The sequence below is a fragment of the Macrosteles quadrilineatus genome, unplaced genomic scaffold (assembly GCF_028750875.1).
Source record: "Macrosteles quadrilineatus isolate MER2022 unplaced genomic scaffold, UCM_ALF_1.0 Scaffold_1__1_contigs__length_201487025, whole genome shotgun sequence".
Taxonomy (NCBI): domain Eukaryota; kingdom Metazoa; phylum Arthropoda; class Insecta; order Hemiptera; family Cicadellidae; genus Macrosteles; species Macrosteles quadrilineatus.
In genome coordinates, this window is record NW_026542594.1 from 65844010 (window position 1) to 65862402 (window position 18393).

General features: G+C 36.6%; 1 protein-coding gene across 2 annotated transcripts in view; it reads right to left on the reverse strand.

The window, feature by feature from the left end:
* The window catches only part of LOC128983432 (probable pyruvate dehydrogenase E1 component subunit alpha, mitochondrial), a 41443-nt gene that overhangs the window by 1923 nt on the left and 21127 nt on the right, over positions 1-18393 (reverse strand). Inside the window, exons 4-5 of one of the 2 annotated variants that reach the window (XM_054402726.1) lie at positions 11771-11989; positions 8900-9148 (exon numbers count right to left, since the gene is read on the reverse strand). In XM_054402726.1, coding sequence (XP_054258701.1) covers positions 8900-9148; positions 11771-11989 — 468 coding nt within the window. Of the gene's footprint in view, positions 1-8899; positions 9149-11770; positions 12136-18393 lie in introns of both variants that reach the window. The other variant, XM_054402725.1, reaches the window with a different exon arrangement.

Sequence of the window (18393 nt, forward strand, 5' to 3'; positions counted from 1 at the left end):
TTGGGATTTTGATGGCCTGTGGGGCAAAGCCCAAGGACTTTTGTTACAGGAATTGGTGAAAGGGGGCGTCTACACAAAAAATAGTTAATTTTGACACATCGTTTGTCAAAATCCGTCCATTATTAATGGAGGAGTAGTGTTTCGTAGAAATCACCTTCACGTATTATATAAATTAAATTGCAGTATTACTGATAACTTTGCAATGTGTAAACATATTATGTGTGCAGTCTAAGAAAATGTAGGGAATAATATTTTATCATGCTTAAGTACATATTGTACTTTTATACGCTCACCAATACCGAAAACAGTGGATGAAAAATATAAAATACCCCTGCCGCAGCAGGGGTAACCAAGCAAACCTGCAGACTAAGCAAATTTCCATTTGCCTGATTTGATTTTCAATTAAATCATTCAAATAACATTAGGTTTAATGAGTACCTAGGTTTGTTGCCTACAGGGAGGGTAATAAAGTGTGTTTTTTAGTAAAATATTAATAGCTTAGTGCTAAAATATTAATAGCTTATTATAACATAAATTGAGATAGTGACTTTTATCACAACCTTGCGTGAATTAACCTCTTACAAACTGAGATTTTCGAGAAAATTAGGCCTACTTTCTTGGCTTCATACAGCTGGTCGCAGCTGTTTCTTACCTCTTACAACGTTGTGTGAAATGGAGGCCACTATCTGAGTGTTATCCACATTTTTGGCTCTTATTTCCTTCATTTGCTTACTCTATGATTACAGTCAGATAAAATAAAATCGCTAGATGCAGACGACATTTAAACGTTACCGGTGACAAAAGAAGCTGAATGCTTGCAAGTGTTTGACAGGGAAATTAGTAATTAATTTAGTTTCTTTATTTTGTCGATAGTTTCAACTTGGGTTTTAATAGAAACCAACAGTAAACCTTAAAATAATGAGAAAGCTGGTCTATCAACCTTTGCTTCAGCTGTTGATTGTGGTTCATCATCACAAGCCCTTTCTTGGTTGGATTACGAAGATTTTTCAAAAGTTTACTAAATTAACGAAGAGGAAATTACCTGATGAGATTTAAGATATGTCTAGACTACATAATAATTGTAACGAAAAAATCTCCATATAACATGAAACTTACATTGAAAAAAAAAACAACATAAGTTAGTTTGCTTTGCTCCTGCTAACAGCTCTTGTCAAGGACTATTCCTAGGCTATGCTATTGGATTAATACGAATACCAAGTTCAATTAATAGAAATTTAGTCCTTGTAAGCACAAGCCCATTATAGCCAACTTGTTACATAGCCAAGTAACTTAGGCCTAAATGTTATTTTTACTTTACAATTTTCAACATGTTTAAATTAAAAAGCCGATTTCAGGATAAGTTGCTGAATACTGTTTCTGCACCAACGTTTGTTGAAGCACAATTTGCCCTGTGCATAATGACAAAGGACGATTTCTTGACATTAATAAGTGTTATTCATAAAACAAGTAACTTATCAGTATGGTTAAAAGTTATTGCAATGTCGGTTTTAACATTAAAAACAAAGAAAGGCAATCAACTCCAATTTCAGTAGGCTGGGCACTGTAACACAAAAAAGTATTTTCAAACAATCGTTTTACAGTTTTATTGTTTTTGATAGTTGATATAAGACATATATAAATGAATGTACATTAAAGAAATAAAATGAGCTTCTAATATATAGTTTGATTGAATGAAATTTACATATAAGATGCTTAAACTTTCCAGGGCTATGGACGGATATATCCGTCAATCTTTGTTTACTTTCCGGGCTGAAAACGGCTATATCCGTCCCGAGAAATTTCTTTTCTGGGATAAAGTCGAATATATCCGTCCAAAAAACGAATTGATATACAATGTTTATAATACGGTAATAAACATTACACTGCATTATAAATGGGTTATTTGGTTTTTGTGGTCGGCAATAACAATTGTCGCAGCTGTTTCGGCTATTATGCACCATAGAGTGTGCGTAAGTAAATATTGCGGTCACTTCACACATGGTTGTTAGTGAGTGATGTTTACATTTTGTGTTTTGTACTTTTATTTTTATTTATTTTTATGTTTTTGAGCTAAAGTTACTAATGCAAACGATCTGAAATTTGAAAAGGTTATTGAGATGCTTAATAAAAGTATGTCTGAGAGGGGTTTTATACTTGGCACTGAAAATAATAGTAAGGAATGTGATGGATATGAAGAACCTGAAGAACAGTCTTTACGTAGTGGAAGTCTTGGCGGGGAATGGGATTGAGGACATGAGAGCGGAACTGAGTGGTTTAGATTTACTTCAGAATGTTAGATAATTTTTATGGATAAAAAATAAAACAAGGGAAGGAATAACCTAAGGTTGACGGATATATCCGTCTGCCGCCCACAAGAATACTCAAGATTATTGGCAGTGTTCATATTTTGTGAGTATCACTGAGGGCGGCAGATGGATATATCCGCCCACCATATGTTTTTTGTGGCCAAAGACAAATATATCCGTCAAATAAAATTTTATTTTTTCATAAATTTTTTACAAAAATTAGTTTAGCCCTAAGGAAAATCTTTTTATGATCCATGAATTATTTCAGAGTGAAATAAATACAAAACACAACCACTTTAGTTTTTAATTTTTGGCAAAAAATAATTAAGCTTCAGCCCTTAATTTAATTAAGCCCTGGAAGGGTTAAAAATAATGCAATATTGAAAAATAAGTACTAAATATGATGGTACTCAACTATTTTGGTTGTGTTGTTGTAATGTTAGTTCTATGATGCCAACAAATTAAATAAAATCTAGGAATAAGTTGTTTTCCAAGTAATATTAGATACAATACCGATATTTTGTTGTTAGAGTGTTTGTTCAATAAAATCGTTGTTGCAATTAATTTTACATTTACCTAATGTGCGTGGAATAAAAGTAACGTCTTTGGAAAAGTAGCTAAAATTGTAGCTATAGCTACATTTCATTGTAGTTTTAGTTGTAGCTAGCTACTTTTTCGGAACTGTAGCTGTAGCTGTAGCTAAGCTACTTTTTTGGAAATGTAGCAGTACCGTAGTTGTAGCTAGCTACATTTTAAAAGAACTTCCCCAACATTGCTGTTATTACAATTTATACTTTTAGCAAATTTCCCATATAGGGAATAAGCTATTACCGTAGTACTCATGGTAAGACCTGGACCCGGGACCGATTTACTTTTTCGTTTTGAGGTCCCTAGTGGCTAAAAACACCATATGTTCAAATTCATATATATATATATATATATAACTGGAGCAAATATGGTCCGATTTTGATGAAATTTGATATAAACGTGTAAACCTACATTTATTCAAACAAGTTCACAAACCAGCATGATCGGACCATGGAAACGGGGGTTTTTGGAGGGTTTTATGGGGTCAAAATTGGTTTTTCCTATTTTTGACCTAAAAAACATAAAATTAATCAATTTCTTTCCAAACCATTTGTTAGAGCTTAAAAAAAACTTAGTATATTGAAGCGTTATTATGCGCCAAATGGTTGTAGCTTAGAATGCGAGCTTTATTCTGGTGTAGGTTGGTACTAAAATTTCCCGTAAAATCCTGTCCGGCAATGCTTTTGTCCCGTTTTCACTAATTTTTTCTATTTGAGCCATTTTACAAAGACTCTGGTTATTGATCCAGGCAGTGCTGCTACCTTTGGGTGTTTCAGTGAACTACGTCCACTTTCGGGGTAACGCAGAACAATCACAACTGCTCTTTTGTGATTCGTCTTACTGAGATATTTCAATACCAATAGCGATCGCTGATTTAGTTAGCGAGGCAAGCACCTGTTTAAGGGTATGCCGCACTGAACGTGTTAAGGACTCTTGCAACTGGCATCCGAAATCAATTAGTTAGCTCCAAAAGTATTAATTCATAAAACTTCGGCCAAATTAGTTGATAGATTTTTGGACAAATTTAGTTTGGAAACCCACAAACAGACGTTGCTAGAATCAAAACATAAGATCCTTAATGTACCATTAAAGAAGTATTTGTCCAATCCATATGTTTTACTTTATAACAAAAATCAATGAAGACTTGACGGATTATAATCACTTTTGTGTTGAAAGAAAGATAATTATCTTTCTTTATTATCATATTTCATAATTATGAAAGTAAAGGAATGTCGATGCCATAATTTTAGTTTAGGGTTTAGTTTTTTTTAGAAATTATGTTTAAATATTTAAAAAGTCTAGCAGACGACGTTAACAATTGAAGTCGTTTCAGTGCTGTTTTAACGATCCGCTGGTTCCGCTGGTTCATACGGTCATTGAAATGATTATGTTACAAGTTATTTGAAGGGTGAGGTTCATTTGTCCGAGTTTTCAACTGTCTGAGTTTGTTAAAAATTACAAAATATTTGAAAAATCATTTGTCCGAGTTTTCAACTGTCCGAGTTTTGATAAATAACAAATAATAATTAGATAAAATCAACTGTCCGAGTTTTCATTTGTCCGAGTTTATTAAATTATTTAAAAAAAATATCGAAATATCAAGTGTCCGAGTTTTCAAATGTCCGAGTATGGTTTAAATAATAATAATATTTCGTTAAATCAACTGTCCAAGTTTTCATTTGTCCGAGTTTTTAAATTATTAAAAAAAATATCAAAATATCAACTGTCCGAGTTTTCAACTGTCCGAGTAGGGTCAACATCAAAATGTGACACTGCGCGCCGAGACTAGCATGTCTAAAGCGCATGATCAGAAGTCGATGTGACCCCTTCTGCGAAGGAGTCAGGCATTGTGCGAGAGGAGGTATCTATCTTCTATCCATATAACGCTACATGAAACTTTGTTGGTTGAACTCCTCCACCATTTCTTAACCGATTTTATCCATTGACGTCTCATTGGAAAGGTCGTGCCACGTAGATTTGCAAACTGGCCTTACATGTTTGAAAATGTCCCTTGGGCCCTGACCCCAGTGGCTTTGAAGGTTCCCATGTTATAGTTATGGAGAACTTAATTGCTTACATTTTGATCAGCTGTATAATTTAATTGCGCTTATTTATTTTTCAATTCAATGAAACACATTGAGTACATTTTTTGAGTTTGTATAAACGTAACCCCCAAGACAGATGGTTGTATCTTAAATGTGTGTATTTATCATTGTTTTGTGTTGCTATGACGGATCGTGTCAGCAAGATAGTAACTTAAATTTTTGCATTTATCGTTGTTTTGTGTAGCTACAATTTGTTTATTTGTTTTTATTTTCTTTTAAATGCCTCCGACGTGACGACAACGAAACATAGACATGAGGCGTAATCGTGATAACGACCTCAGCTACAGAACAGTGGCGCGTAATAGACTTAACTTATCACAGTCAGCACCTGACTCTGGACAATCTTAACTATTAGGTTACAAATACAATTAAAGAGTTCGCGAACCAGCATGATCGGATAATGGGAACGAAGATTTATGGGGTAAAGATGGGGTTTTCCCATTTTTGACCCTAAAATCATAACATTTTGGAATATATTTTACAACCATTTTGTAGAACTAAAAAAAGAAATAATTTAGTATATTGAAGCATTGTTGTATGCCTAATGGTTACGGAGAAAATAAAAAAAATGCAAATTTAAAATGCCCATGTTATTCTTATGGAGAAGATGAAAACTGTTTTAGTTTTATTGTTTAAGGATATGTTGATCAAATTTGGAAATTTTATTTATTTAATCCTATACTATTGACGTATGGTCAAAACAGACTGTTTACCTTCCCGTAGCAGCAAACCTAAGCACTCGCTTGTTTATGGAAATATTTTAGTAAATATGTTATCAGACAAGTTTAAATTCGCTTCGTCTGAAGGTTTGCTGCGGCGGGGGTATTTTATATTATTAGCAAGTCTGGTTGGTTGTGTTAGGTGATGAGAGTTTAATTTTATAATTAATCATTGTAAAATTAGTCGTATACTAAAAATAAAATAATTTTTCTTAATAAATAAATAAATACGACTTCTGATCATGCGCTTTAGACACGCTAGTTTCGGCGCGCAGTGTCACATTTTGATGTTGACTCTACTCGGACAGTTGAAAACTCGGACAGTTGATATTTTGATATTTTTTTAAATAATTTAAAAACTCGGACAAATGAAAACTCGGACAGTTGATTTAACGAAATATTATTATTATTTAAACCATACTCGGACATTTGAAAACTCGGACACTTGATATTTCGATATTTTTTTAAAATAATTTAATAAACTCGGACAAATGAAAACTCGGACAGTTGATTTATCTAATTATTATTAGTTATTTATCAAAACTCGGACAGTTGAAAACTCGGACAAAAGATTTTTCAAATATTTTGTAATTTTTAACAAACTCGGACAGTTGAAAACTCGGACAAATGATGTGATCCCTATTTGAATCGGTGTTTGCGAAAATACTAATGTGTTTTATTCCTACCGTAAACGATCTGCGTTATCAGGAAATGTGTAATTTTTAACTAAACATCTCAAACACTTGCATATAATCAAGTTTTGTCGTAAATGCAATCTGAGTGAGTAAGTTTATGCCATGAAAATTTGAACTCATGTTTCGGAAATATTTCTTTCAGCAAACTATCGCTTAAATTTCTTCTTCTACTAATCGTTTCAGATATAAGTGGTTTACGAACACGTTTATCACATATATTTTAATCAATACTTCCTTTTCTTGATGTTCAAATGTGTGCAAGTCGGGATACCAACATTTTGTTTAGTAATGAAAATGTAAACCGGTGTAGTAGGTCTCTAGAAAATTGTCCAGTAATCTGCAGAGTGTCTGTAGAATCTGTAGAAACCAAATCCGATTCATACCATACCATTACTACCATCCCAGTAGTACTGTATGGTTCAGAAACTTGGGCCCTGACCAAAGAGCCGAAAAACCTTATCGCTGGGTTCGAGAATAGATTGTATAGAAAATATATGGGCCAGTTCAAGATAACAAAAGTTGGAGAATATGGAAGAACAGAGTTAAAATAAGAGAGAGTATAATCACTCAGATATAGCAGCACTTTCCAAAATAAAATGGCTAAGATGGGCGAACGTGGAGGAGAGAAGATCCTTTAACTATTAACAGTGTATTCCGAGAAGAGCCATAAGGTAGACAACCACTTGGACGATCAAGAATGAAAGTAATAAAAGACATTTCCAGACTGGGATCTACATTACAAGAGGAAGAGGATAGAAGAGAATGGGAGGCCAGAATCCTCTTAAGGTACCTATGGCCACGGAGGTAAGATAAGGTAAGGTAAGTGATAGTATACAATGGAAGGTGGTATGTAGCTACTGTACTCAATACCAGTATGTGTGTGAATTGGCCGCCAATCTCACTTCAAGGCTTTTCAAATCGACACAATACAGGCCAACAGCTTGTATTTCATAATTTTGAAATGAGTTGAATAAATACAAGGCTTTTCAAATCGACACAATACAGGCCAACAGCTTGTATTTCATAATTTTGAAATGAGTTGAATAAATACAAGTTTTCCCGAGGTAGTGGTTTCCACTAATGAAATTTTTAGATCCAAAAGTTTCTAATTCCAAACTAAATCCCACTAGTGGCTTATACATAAATGTAGGGATGGACGGGTCCCGAAATTTCGGGAGTTTATCGGGAAAAAAATATTCCCGATTATCGGGACGGGATTACATTTGACTCGGGAATTTTTCGGGACGGGATTTGGTCCGATCGTCGGCGATTATTCCGCGGATTTTTCCAACGCCGTTATTGCGAGCGATAGGTCCGCGAACGCAGGAGACGAAGTCATTTCGACGATTACGCCGTGACCGCGGAGTCATAACGACGATCGCGCCGTGGCCGCGATTATTGGACCGACGATCGCACCGTGACCGCGAGTCATAACGACGATCGGGCTGTGACCGCGGAGTCATACCGACAGTCACGCCGTGACCGCGGAGTCATAACGACGATCGCGCCGTGACCGCGAAGTCCTACCGACGATCGCGCTGTGACCATGAGTCATACCGACGATCACGACGTGACCGCGAGTCATACCGACAATCGCGCCGTGACCGCGGAGTCCTACCGACGATCGCGCCGTTACCGCGGAGTCATACTGACGATCATGCCGTGATGGTGAGTCATACCGACGATCACGACGTGACCGCGGAGTCCTACCGACGATCGCGCCGTGACCGCAAGTCATACCGACGATCGCGCCGTGACCGCGAGTCATACCGACGATTGCGCCGTGACCGCGAGTCATGACGACGATCGCGCCGTGACCGTGGAGTCATACCGACGATAACCCCGTGACCGCGAGTCATGACGACGATCGCGCCGTGACCACGAGTCATGACGACGATCGCGCCGTAACCGCGAGTCATGCTGACGATCGCGCCGTGACCGCGAGTCATACCGACGATCGCGCCGTGACCGCGAGTCATGACGACAATCGCGCCGTGACCGTGAGTCATGTACAGACGATCACCCCGTGACCCGCGAGTCACAAGTTTCTATAGGTACCTGTAAATTGTTACCCATTTTTTTGTTTTTATAGATCAGTGCCACTAATGGTAAAAATTGATTTCGTATGTCTTTTTTGGTAACTGCAATACAGTACTTTCTTTTTATGCACAGAAAAAAATCCCGTCTCGTCCCGTCCCGAAAATCGGGAAGGAAATAAAAATCCCGTCCCGTCCCGTCCCGAACTAAAAATTCAATCCCGTCCATCCCTACATAAATGCCACCTATTTCTTTAGCAGAGCTAAAGGATTATGCCCTAGTAAAATTAATTAAAACTTCTAAAAAAAATTTCTTACTGAGGAACTAAATCAAACAAATTGACAAGGAGGATTTAAACATGTTCTAAAAATTTTTTTTTACGTAAACTGTTGTTTTTTTGTTTGTTTAAAGACTGTGTGTTTTATAGAATAAAGTGAAATTTACTGTACCCAGATGCCAGGAACGTAGTCTCCTCGAGTGTAGTAGGCTGTACTGGCGGAGGCCCTCTCCGCGCTGGTGCCCATTCCATAGCCGTTGTTCTCACAAACAAAGATGCAAGGAATGTCCCACAGCTTGGCGATGTTGTAAGCTTCAAACGCTTGACCCTGATTGGCCGCTCCGTCTCCGTACAGAGCAAAACACACTCCATCTTGGCCTTTGTACTTGGAGGCAAATGCAACTCCTGCTCCCAAAGGCACCTATAACATCAACACAACTTGCATCAGCAACAAACTCTGATAGAACACCCCATCTGTTACGTGATGACATATCAGACAAATATAAACCAGAGTTCTGCCAATCTGAACTAATGAGGGCCGAGCCCTGTTTGGATTACTAAATGAATTAATAAATGTAAACGGCCGTATCTTTTGCTCCTGCAATCATAAAACACCTAGAATGTCTCCCAAGATTATGGCAACATCCATCAGAATTGCCACCAGCGATCGCAGAAATATCTGAGTTTGTTACAATCCCAGCAACACTCGTGATCATATCTCACGATTGCGTTCTTCTAACTACACAATAACATTGAGAGGGAACCGATAGGGCACTGTTTATGAATGGAGAATGGACGCTCTCTCATAAGCTATTGGCCATTACAATTTACAGACTTTTACCCAGCCATAAAAATTTCCAGTTTCATGTTTTGCCGTACACCCTGGTTGGTTTTTAAGAACACATAGCTTTGTTTTAATTTAAATACAATAACCTAAAACCAACTTAAAGTACCGCAATCTTATAAGCACTATCTTTGACTATTATTACAAGACATTCCATTCCCATGTTAAATTTGTAGCCAGTTTTTGAACCAAAATCGTCGTAGTTGATGTGAGCCACCGACAGATTGTGCTGATCTAAATTACTGATTTCTGTTGAATATAAATTTTTGTTACCAATTCTAACTAATGGAATTACTTATTGAGAGCTACCTATACTGTTATGACCCATCAACTCGGCCAGCAATAAAAAAAAGTAGAAAATAGAGTTTTAGTCGCTAGCGCATTCTGGCTCACACAAGTACGTTCTTTTTTAACAAAAAATTGGCTACAGCTGGTCCATATAGATGGGACGTCTGGCGCTATCTAAATGTTTGTGTATACGTACCGTTTTTATGTTTCTGATGTTCTTGTTAGCAAACTTCCCTACAGTATAGGGAAGTAGTTGTTACCATAGGAGGCACAAAAAGACAAATTTACTTTGGGTAGATTTACCAATTTACCCTTGGACCGATTTACTTTTTTCATTTTAATGCCCCCAGAGGTAAAAATTTAACTATTACTCGGAGAAGAAATACCAAATTTACCTCCCATAAGAAACATTCAGTTAGGAAGTTTCTTTTGTGCATAACTTGAAATATAAGTTAAATGAATGTCTATGCTTGAAGGCAAATCTATGCGTGCACACTTATAATTTAAGACAAAATTATGAAAACTGGGCGAATAGAAGAGCCAAACTGACTCGGAAAGAAAAACCAATAATTTGTAATGTATACACCCTCCAAGTATTGTATATTCCCAAGTATTGTTGTTGTTATTCTCAATAAGTATTGGGACTGGTTCACTGTAGCCTCAAAAGAGTGGTGGATAGGGGTCTGACCGGTTGGGTTCGATAGAAGCACTTTAAATTAGTCGCATACGGGCATTTGTTGAGACAGGAGGTCGATATTTGCGTCGAGTGTTTTTTCATTGTGTTGTCACCCCAACATGGAGCGTACCGTCGAGCAACGCTGTGAAATTTAGCTTTAAACACGGAAAATCGGTGTGTCAGAGAACCTTGCCCTAATTAAACAGGCTTATGGGGATGATGCTTTAAGCTGCACATGAGTTTTTGAGAGGCGCCAAATGTTTAAGGAAGGCCGGGAACTCATCGAAGAAGAGTACCGCGTCAAACGCCTGACAACCACGGCTCACGTGATCAAAGTGAAAGAAGTTTTGGACAGGCGTCTAACTATGGCCTACACCAGTGAGAAGACTGACCTTTCAGTGAGAACAGTCCACACTATCACAAAGGAGAATTTGGCGATGAGAAAAGTCCACGCGAAGCTGGTGACCAAAGTCCTGAGCGAGGAACAAAAACTGTGAAGGGTGGAGGTTTTGCAAGAAGTTTTGTACTGAGTCCAGCAAGATCCAAATTTTCTGGACAACGTTATTACCTGGGTGTTCCAGTACGGTATTGTAAAAAAAATGTTCAAGTTGAGGCCCAGGTTCTCCTACGCGTATTTTTCGAGTCTAAAGCAAAACTTAACAACGTTCCTCGACGCTACGCGCCATGTTGGCGTGACGACACATTGAAAAAACACACGGCACAAATATTGACCTCCTGTAATAGCAAATGTTTGTAGGCGACTAATCAAAGTGCTCCTGAATGGAAGGATCCCTCTATCGAACCCAACCGTGCAGACCCCCCTCCACTGCTCTTTTGAGGCCACAGTGAACCAGTCTCGATACTTATTGAATGGACCCTGTACCGATTACAATTTATTATAATATTTCTAATTTCTACATTCAACAAGCAAATTAAACCAAGCCTAATTTAGAAAGAGATAACTTATGTTGACATGCTTGCAAGAAGCATATTTTAAGCCAGGCATACAGTAATAGTATTTTGTTATTTTATTAGCCTAACAAATTCTGAGTTAGTGTCCTTTCACATAACAAAACCATCAAGGAGGTAATACAACAGAAATAAACCCTCTGAACATCTGTTCCAAATACTTTCTGCTAGAACTATGAAGGGCAATGGTGGTATCAATACCATTACACATACAATACTATGATCTATCTTAAGTTTTTTTTAATTGTTTTACATCCCTGACTCACCTGAGCACCAACAATGCCATTGCCTCCGTAGAAGTTGGGAGAGTACATGTGCATAGAGCCACCCTTGCCTCTAGCACAGCCAGACTTTCGACCTGTCAGTTCAGCTAACACTCCCAACACAGACACTCCCATTAGATACGTCCAGCCGTGGACACGGTAGGCGGAGATGATGGAGTCATGGTCTCTCATCGCTGATTTCATCCCTACTGCACATGCTTCCTGATAAATACAAACTATTATGTTACAAAAACCAACCCTCCCAACTCAGACACTCCCATTAGATACGTCCAGGCGTGGACACGGTAGGCGGAGATGATGGAGTCATGGTCTCTCATCGCTGATTTCATCCCTACTGCACATGCTTCCTGATAAATACAAACTATTATGTTACAAAAACCAACCCTCCCAACTCAGACACTCCCATTAGATACGTCCAGCTGTGGACACGGTAGTCGGAGATGATGGAGTCATGGTCTCTCATCACTGATTTCATCCCTACTGCACACGCTTCCTGATAAATACAAACTATTATGTTACAAAAACCAACACTCCCAACTCAGGCACTCCCATTAGATACGTCCAGCCGTTGACACGGTAGTCGGAGTTGATGGAGTCATGGTCTCATCAACCCTACTGCACACGCTTCCTGATAAATACAAACTATTATGTTATAAAGGCCAACACTCCCAACTTAGGCACTCCCATTAGATACGTCCAGCCGTGGACACAGTAGTCGGAGATGATGGAATCAAGGTCAGATTTATTTCCTATTTAAATATTGTTAATTTTTAATGAGTACTTCGGTTTGCTGCTATTTATAACAAGTGTCATTTTCTAATCCCCTAAAATTTTATTTTAGACCTAATCAAATGTTATGCAAACCTTGATAAGAAGTCGACCTTTATAACAAGTCTTTTAGCGAATTTCCCTATAGGGAAGTAGCTATTACCGTAGTACTCATGGTAAGACCTGGACCCGGGACCGATTTAATTTTTTTTTTTGAGGTCCCTAGAGGCCAAAAACACCATCCGTTCAAATTCATATATATATATGTGTCCGTTAGCGCGATAACTCGAGCAAAAATGATCCGATTCTGATGAAATTTGGTAAAAACGTGTAAACCTACGTTTATTCAAACGAGTTTGCGATCCAGCATAATCGGACCATGCGAACGGGGGTTTATGGGGGGTTTTACCTTGGGGTAAAAATGGGGTTTTCCCATTTTTGACCATAAAAACAAAAAACTTTGCAATTTCTTTTTAAACCGTTTTTTAGAGCTTAAAAAAAATAAATAATTTAGTATATTGAAGCGCTGTTGTATGCCTAACGGTCACACAGAAAATTCAAAAATAGTGTAAATTCCCATGTTATTCTTATGGAGAAAATGAAAATTGTTGTAGTTTACTTGTTTATGGATATATATTGATAAAATTTGGCAAATTTGTTTATTTCATCCTATACTATTGACGTATGGTCAAAAAACACTTATTACCTTCCCCGTAACAGCAAACCTAAGCACTCGGTAAATCTAATGTTATTTAAATAAGGAATAATTATGTCTTATTTATGGAAATATTTTAGTAGGCCTACCTAAAAATTTAATTAGAATAGTAACACTACGTAATCATACAAGAAATTATTGAATCGCTGTCCTAAACAGCGCTGCTCATTTACTTAGGCAGAATTGAAAACGAAACTCGAAGTCGTTTTGAAAGGTTATCTTTTCCTGTTCATAAAAGTATTTTTCACACTACGATGTTATTAGTTGTTTTACAGGCGTTTATTGGAGGCCGAAAGCTACGTATTGCTGTCCATGCCAGCTGTTATCGCCATTTGGGGGCCAAGCAGGTTTTACATCTCTAGGACCAAAACTCAGTTGTTTGCTTATTTCCTTAAAGCAATAAATAATGCATACGGTATATAAAAATACCCATACATCAGTATCCATAGCATTGCAATAGCATTGTTCTTTGTCACCGTTGTCTAGCAACTATGTATTATTATTTTCGCCGATTCCTCAAATTATTTCTTCACACAACCTTAAAGTCGTAGATTTGTTGACTGTTAGTGTGTATTATTATTGTGGTAATAGGGTAGTGGGGCAAATAATAGCGTTCGTATTACGGGCCGAAATGGTTTTGCAGCTCCCCTTTTTAAGGTCTCGACTTTGTCTCAAACTTTAATAACTATTTCGAGCCAGCAAAATCACATTTTAGGCCCTATGTACAAAATATACTATTTACTACAGTCACCCGACAACTTGGGCTTTCTTGCACATATTTTATAAATTGATGTCTGTATCAGATATCCTCTTTCCTAATAAGATTAGGTTTTTATAGTGTAAACTTTTTATAACCCTGAATATTAAGTATAGTTATAAAAAGAAAAAAAATCTCTGTCCACCTAGTTGTTGCTGGGTTACAAGGTGGCTCAACTCCTAGTACAGAAAGCCTTGAGGCCAAGTCACACCGAGGGGAGCGAACTTTGAAAACTCGCTTACCATGTTATCAAACGTGCCAAGTCACACCGCACTAGTGTCCGCCACGTCCGCCTGCTGAGCGATTTTTTGAGAGTACCGCGGCGGGAGTTTTGTCTAGCACATGCACAAAGGGGCATCTCGAATGGCCAAGCTATTTAAAGTTTAAAAGTAATACAGTTTAATACAGTTTGGAATTAAATTTAACATGTTTCTTTTGTTTGATGATATATGTTGTTTTGTATTATCTTCGTAATATGTTTATCACCAGAAAAAATCACTTTTGTTTACCATGCAAAAATAATGTTAACTGTGAAAATTTATTGTTTCTCATCACATTTTTTATACTGCTGACGTAAACAAACAATGTTTTATTGTTTCATCTACTGTTTCAATTTGCAACAACCAAAACTTTACAACCAATGTACACTTGAACTTCCAATATAAGGCTTAGCAAAAGAATTACATTAGTTTTAAAATTGTCTTATGTTTTTATTTAAAAATTAAAAAGTATTTGTAGTGTAGCGAAAAATAACTTTTAAAATACTGAAAGTGGATAATTTATCCTCAACCATATTTAAAATGCTTGCACTTCGAACACAAGGTCTAAATTAAATTTTAAAAATTATTACAGTTCACTTTTTAAAGTACATAAAGTAAACATTCAATTGCTTCTTAAACACTTTACTACTTATAACATTGAGCCCAAACACGAAATTATTGCGATGATATTAAGCATACCACGACACAAAAACTGTCTATCATTTTAAAACCAAATGTATACTTAATATCGTCGCAATTATTTCGTGTTTGGGCTCAATGTTTGTTATTCAACTCAGGTTACTAATCTGGCGTTATTTAATACACTTTATGGTGATATACAAAAATTCTTCCATACTATGCATTGAGCCTAGTGGGTGACTCATGGTCAAAACCCAGAGAGGCCGAGCGAGGGCTAATTTAGGGGCTGGGACACCACCTGACCGTTCTAATCCCTCAGCCGCCCTGAATCTTTGCGGAAGAAACATGCAAATGGCATACTAAACAGGTAAGATGTGTTTCTTATGAAAAACAAATTTATTTTAATGAAATCATTTCAAAACTCCCGACGCGGGCGCAAACTTGGTGTGACATGGCTCGAGGAAAATCATCCGCGCGCGGTACTCCCGCGGCGGGAGCGGCGGATGTTGGTGTGACATGGCCATTACTTTGGTGCACAGTTTTTACTTTGGCGCACAACAGTATTTCAACCAAACTAAACAAAACAGCGTGCTTTTATTTTGCACGTAATCCGTGTACGCTTGAAAATAATTGTCAACACAAGATTTTACGACGACGATCAGCTGGAATACGAGTTTCCCATCCCGTTCAATGTTTGGATTTACCCTAACCTAAAAACGAGCTGTACAGTGTTTGAAAGACTAATTGTTTATGTGATTTATAGTATCTGTAGGAAAAATATAATGAGTTACACAATTGCAAACTTTCTTTGCCCCTAACTACAAAAGTTATTATAGTTTTCTAGCTTATTTAGTTACTTAATGATGCAACAGGACGAAAAATTAGAGAGCGAAAGCCAAACAAATTACAACAATATAACGCAAATTGTAATCGACTGTGCGCCAAGAAATCAATCACTAATAAACAGCCTTGGTTGGATTTTGAGTGATAGTGATTTTGATGATAGATTGAAGATTTTGAGATTGAGATTTGAGAGATTGAAGATAGATTGAAGATTTTGATGATAGTCGATCATCATCACCTTTTAAAGTTTTGACCGTATTTGATTTTACAAAACAAAATACTTGTTATTGCTCTCTATCGTTATTGTTACTTTTAAGTCAATAATCTTCAAATATTAATAATTTTAAGTATTTGGTTTGTTAATTTTTCAGATTCTTAGTGGCAGAGAGGATTTTTTAAGACGGTCCTTTAAAAAGGAATTTTTAATTTCACACTTACAGGCAAAAATGTCACATTTTAAAAGCTGGACTTAAAGTTTTGTTGTATTCGTTTTTAAGGGAATGAGATCATTAATTCGTTTATTTAAATTCTAAAAAAATACTATATTGGGCTCAAAGAATTTCCATCTGAATAACTAGTATCACTTTTTAAGTATGAATGTTAAAACCAAAGCTTGAATTCTGTCAAACATAATGTGGTTTTATGAGAAGCTCGGTATTATTTTGTCTGTGCTTGGAGCCCGAGGCAGGATGTGTTTCCTGTTCAAAATGTATTAGTAACCTAAGTAGAATTGGCAACAGTGTAGGCAGCAGTATCAATGCAAAATACTTAGGATGTAAACTCCTGACAATCATATGGAGGCCAGATATAGATGGGAGCACCATATCTTCTATATATATAATACGCTAAGCCGATTTTGTAAACAGAACTCCTCCCACATTTTTGGACCGATTTTTATGATTAAAGTGTCAGAGATCTTTATTAGTTTGGGCAGGATCTTCCATCAAGGTTGGGGTTTCTCCCATAAGATTAACATGGGGGAATCTAAATATTTAATTGGAAACTTTGTCTCCACTAATTTGAGAGAACGGCTGGACGTAGAAACTTGGTAGAGGTCTCCAAAAAAGGCCTTGGTATGTAGATGAGTTATCAAAAGAAACACGAAGTTAATTCCCTTAGGGCTCTACCCCAGAAGCCTTTAAAGATACCTCGACAAATTTGTTTACATTTTGGCCATGTGGATAATACTTTTTAATGAAACAGCTGTTGATTTTTCAATTGTGTTTTAAACAACACACATTTATTGGGAGTTACTAAATTGTCCAAAACAAAGTATTTGCAATGCTATTTTCTGATTTTAAAATTTATTTTCTTCTTTATCATGTCATGTTTTGCAATATAACATTCCAATACGAAATCAGTGGAAATTCCTTCACAGAACTCACAGAACTCTTACAATAATTTCTTATTGAACTATCTTATATCTGCTGTACGGGTTGTTGTCTGCCTTTTCCCCCACTTTTGCCTATATTTTATCATATTATTCTACAGATCATCATAGGTTCACGAGATTATTGTTATACATGTTTTCAATCATTGGAAAAATCTTCGATTGTGTAATACAATACAAAATTAAACAAGTGCAGAAGGGCACGTTGCCTATTTGAGCAGTGTCCATATTTTGCTAAATAATAGTAGTTTACAGCAACTGGATAAAACATTTTACAATATTTATGTAGAAATATGTGCATGGTGCATGATTTAGAAAGTCATTAAGCAGTAAAACTGCAATTTACTACAGACTTTTCAGAGAGGTTACTTCGATGTTGTTAATTCAGCTTAGTGAAAACATAATATAGATAAGTATACAAATAATAATTTGAACTCTTAGAGAGCCTTTGAATGTTATTAGAATAACGAAATGGGTTGTGCGTGTTTACTAACGCTACTCAGCAACAAAAACCATTTAATTTATCTCTAAAAATATATTCTTAAAGTGCACTGAGCAGCAGCCTCGAAAATACTATGTAACTTACCCATATAGTTACAAAATACTCAAACTCACATTGTGACATTTATAATTCAGCTTATATTTCTCCAGCAGATTATTTATCTGCATAAGAAGTTTATTGTGCTCTTATCGTGTGTAATAACATCCAAACACAGAAACCTGGCCTAAAATGGTACCTATCTTGACAAATTTTTTGAAGTGGTCTATATTACGGACCGTGGCTCACTGGGTTGTTAACATGATTTAAAATAACACAACATTTTGGCTGTAAAAAATACACAAAGAGTAAATACTATTTAAGCAGCTACTGTCATGACAGAAAGGTCATATTCCTTTTAAACTAGATCACATCATCCTTTAACGTTGATGTTTACGTGGTAGTAAACGTCAATATTTACGTAACAGCCAATTTACAGTATTTATTGCTTTTTCCAAATGCCGCGTTGTTATGTAATTTGAATTATTTGTTGCCAATGAAGCCGCACAACCAACGAGGAGGTCCCTAACAGTTCAAGAGTAAAAGCCAACGCCACTTCAAGTATATTCCACTACACCTAAATTTCCGTAGATGAATAATTAGCGTAAGCGTTGACAGTGACCGTCGATTTCGATGGGTTTCACCTAGTCAAATGTAAACTGATGGTGGCCAATTGACATGCTTTTTGATCGCCT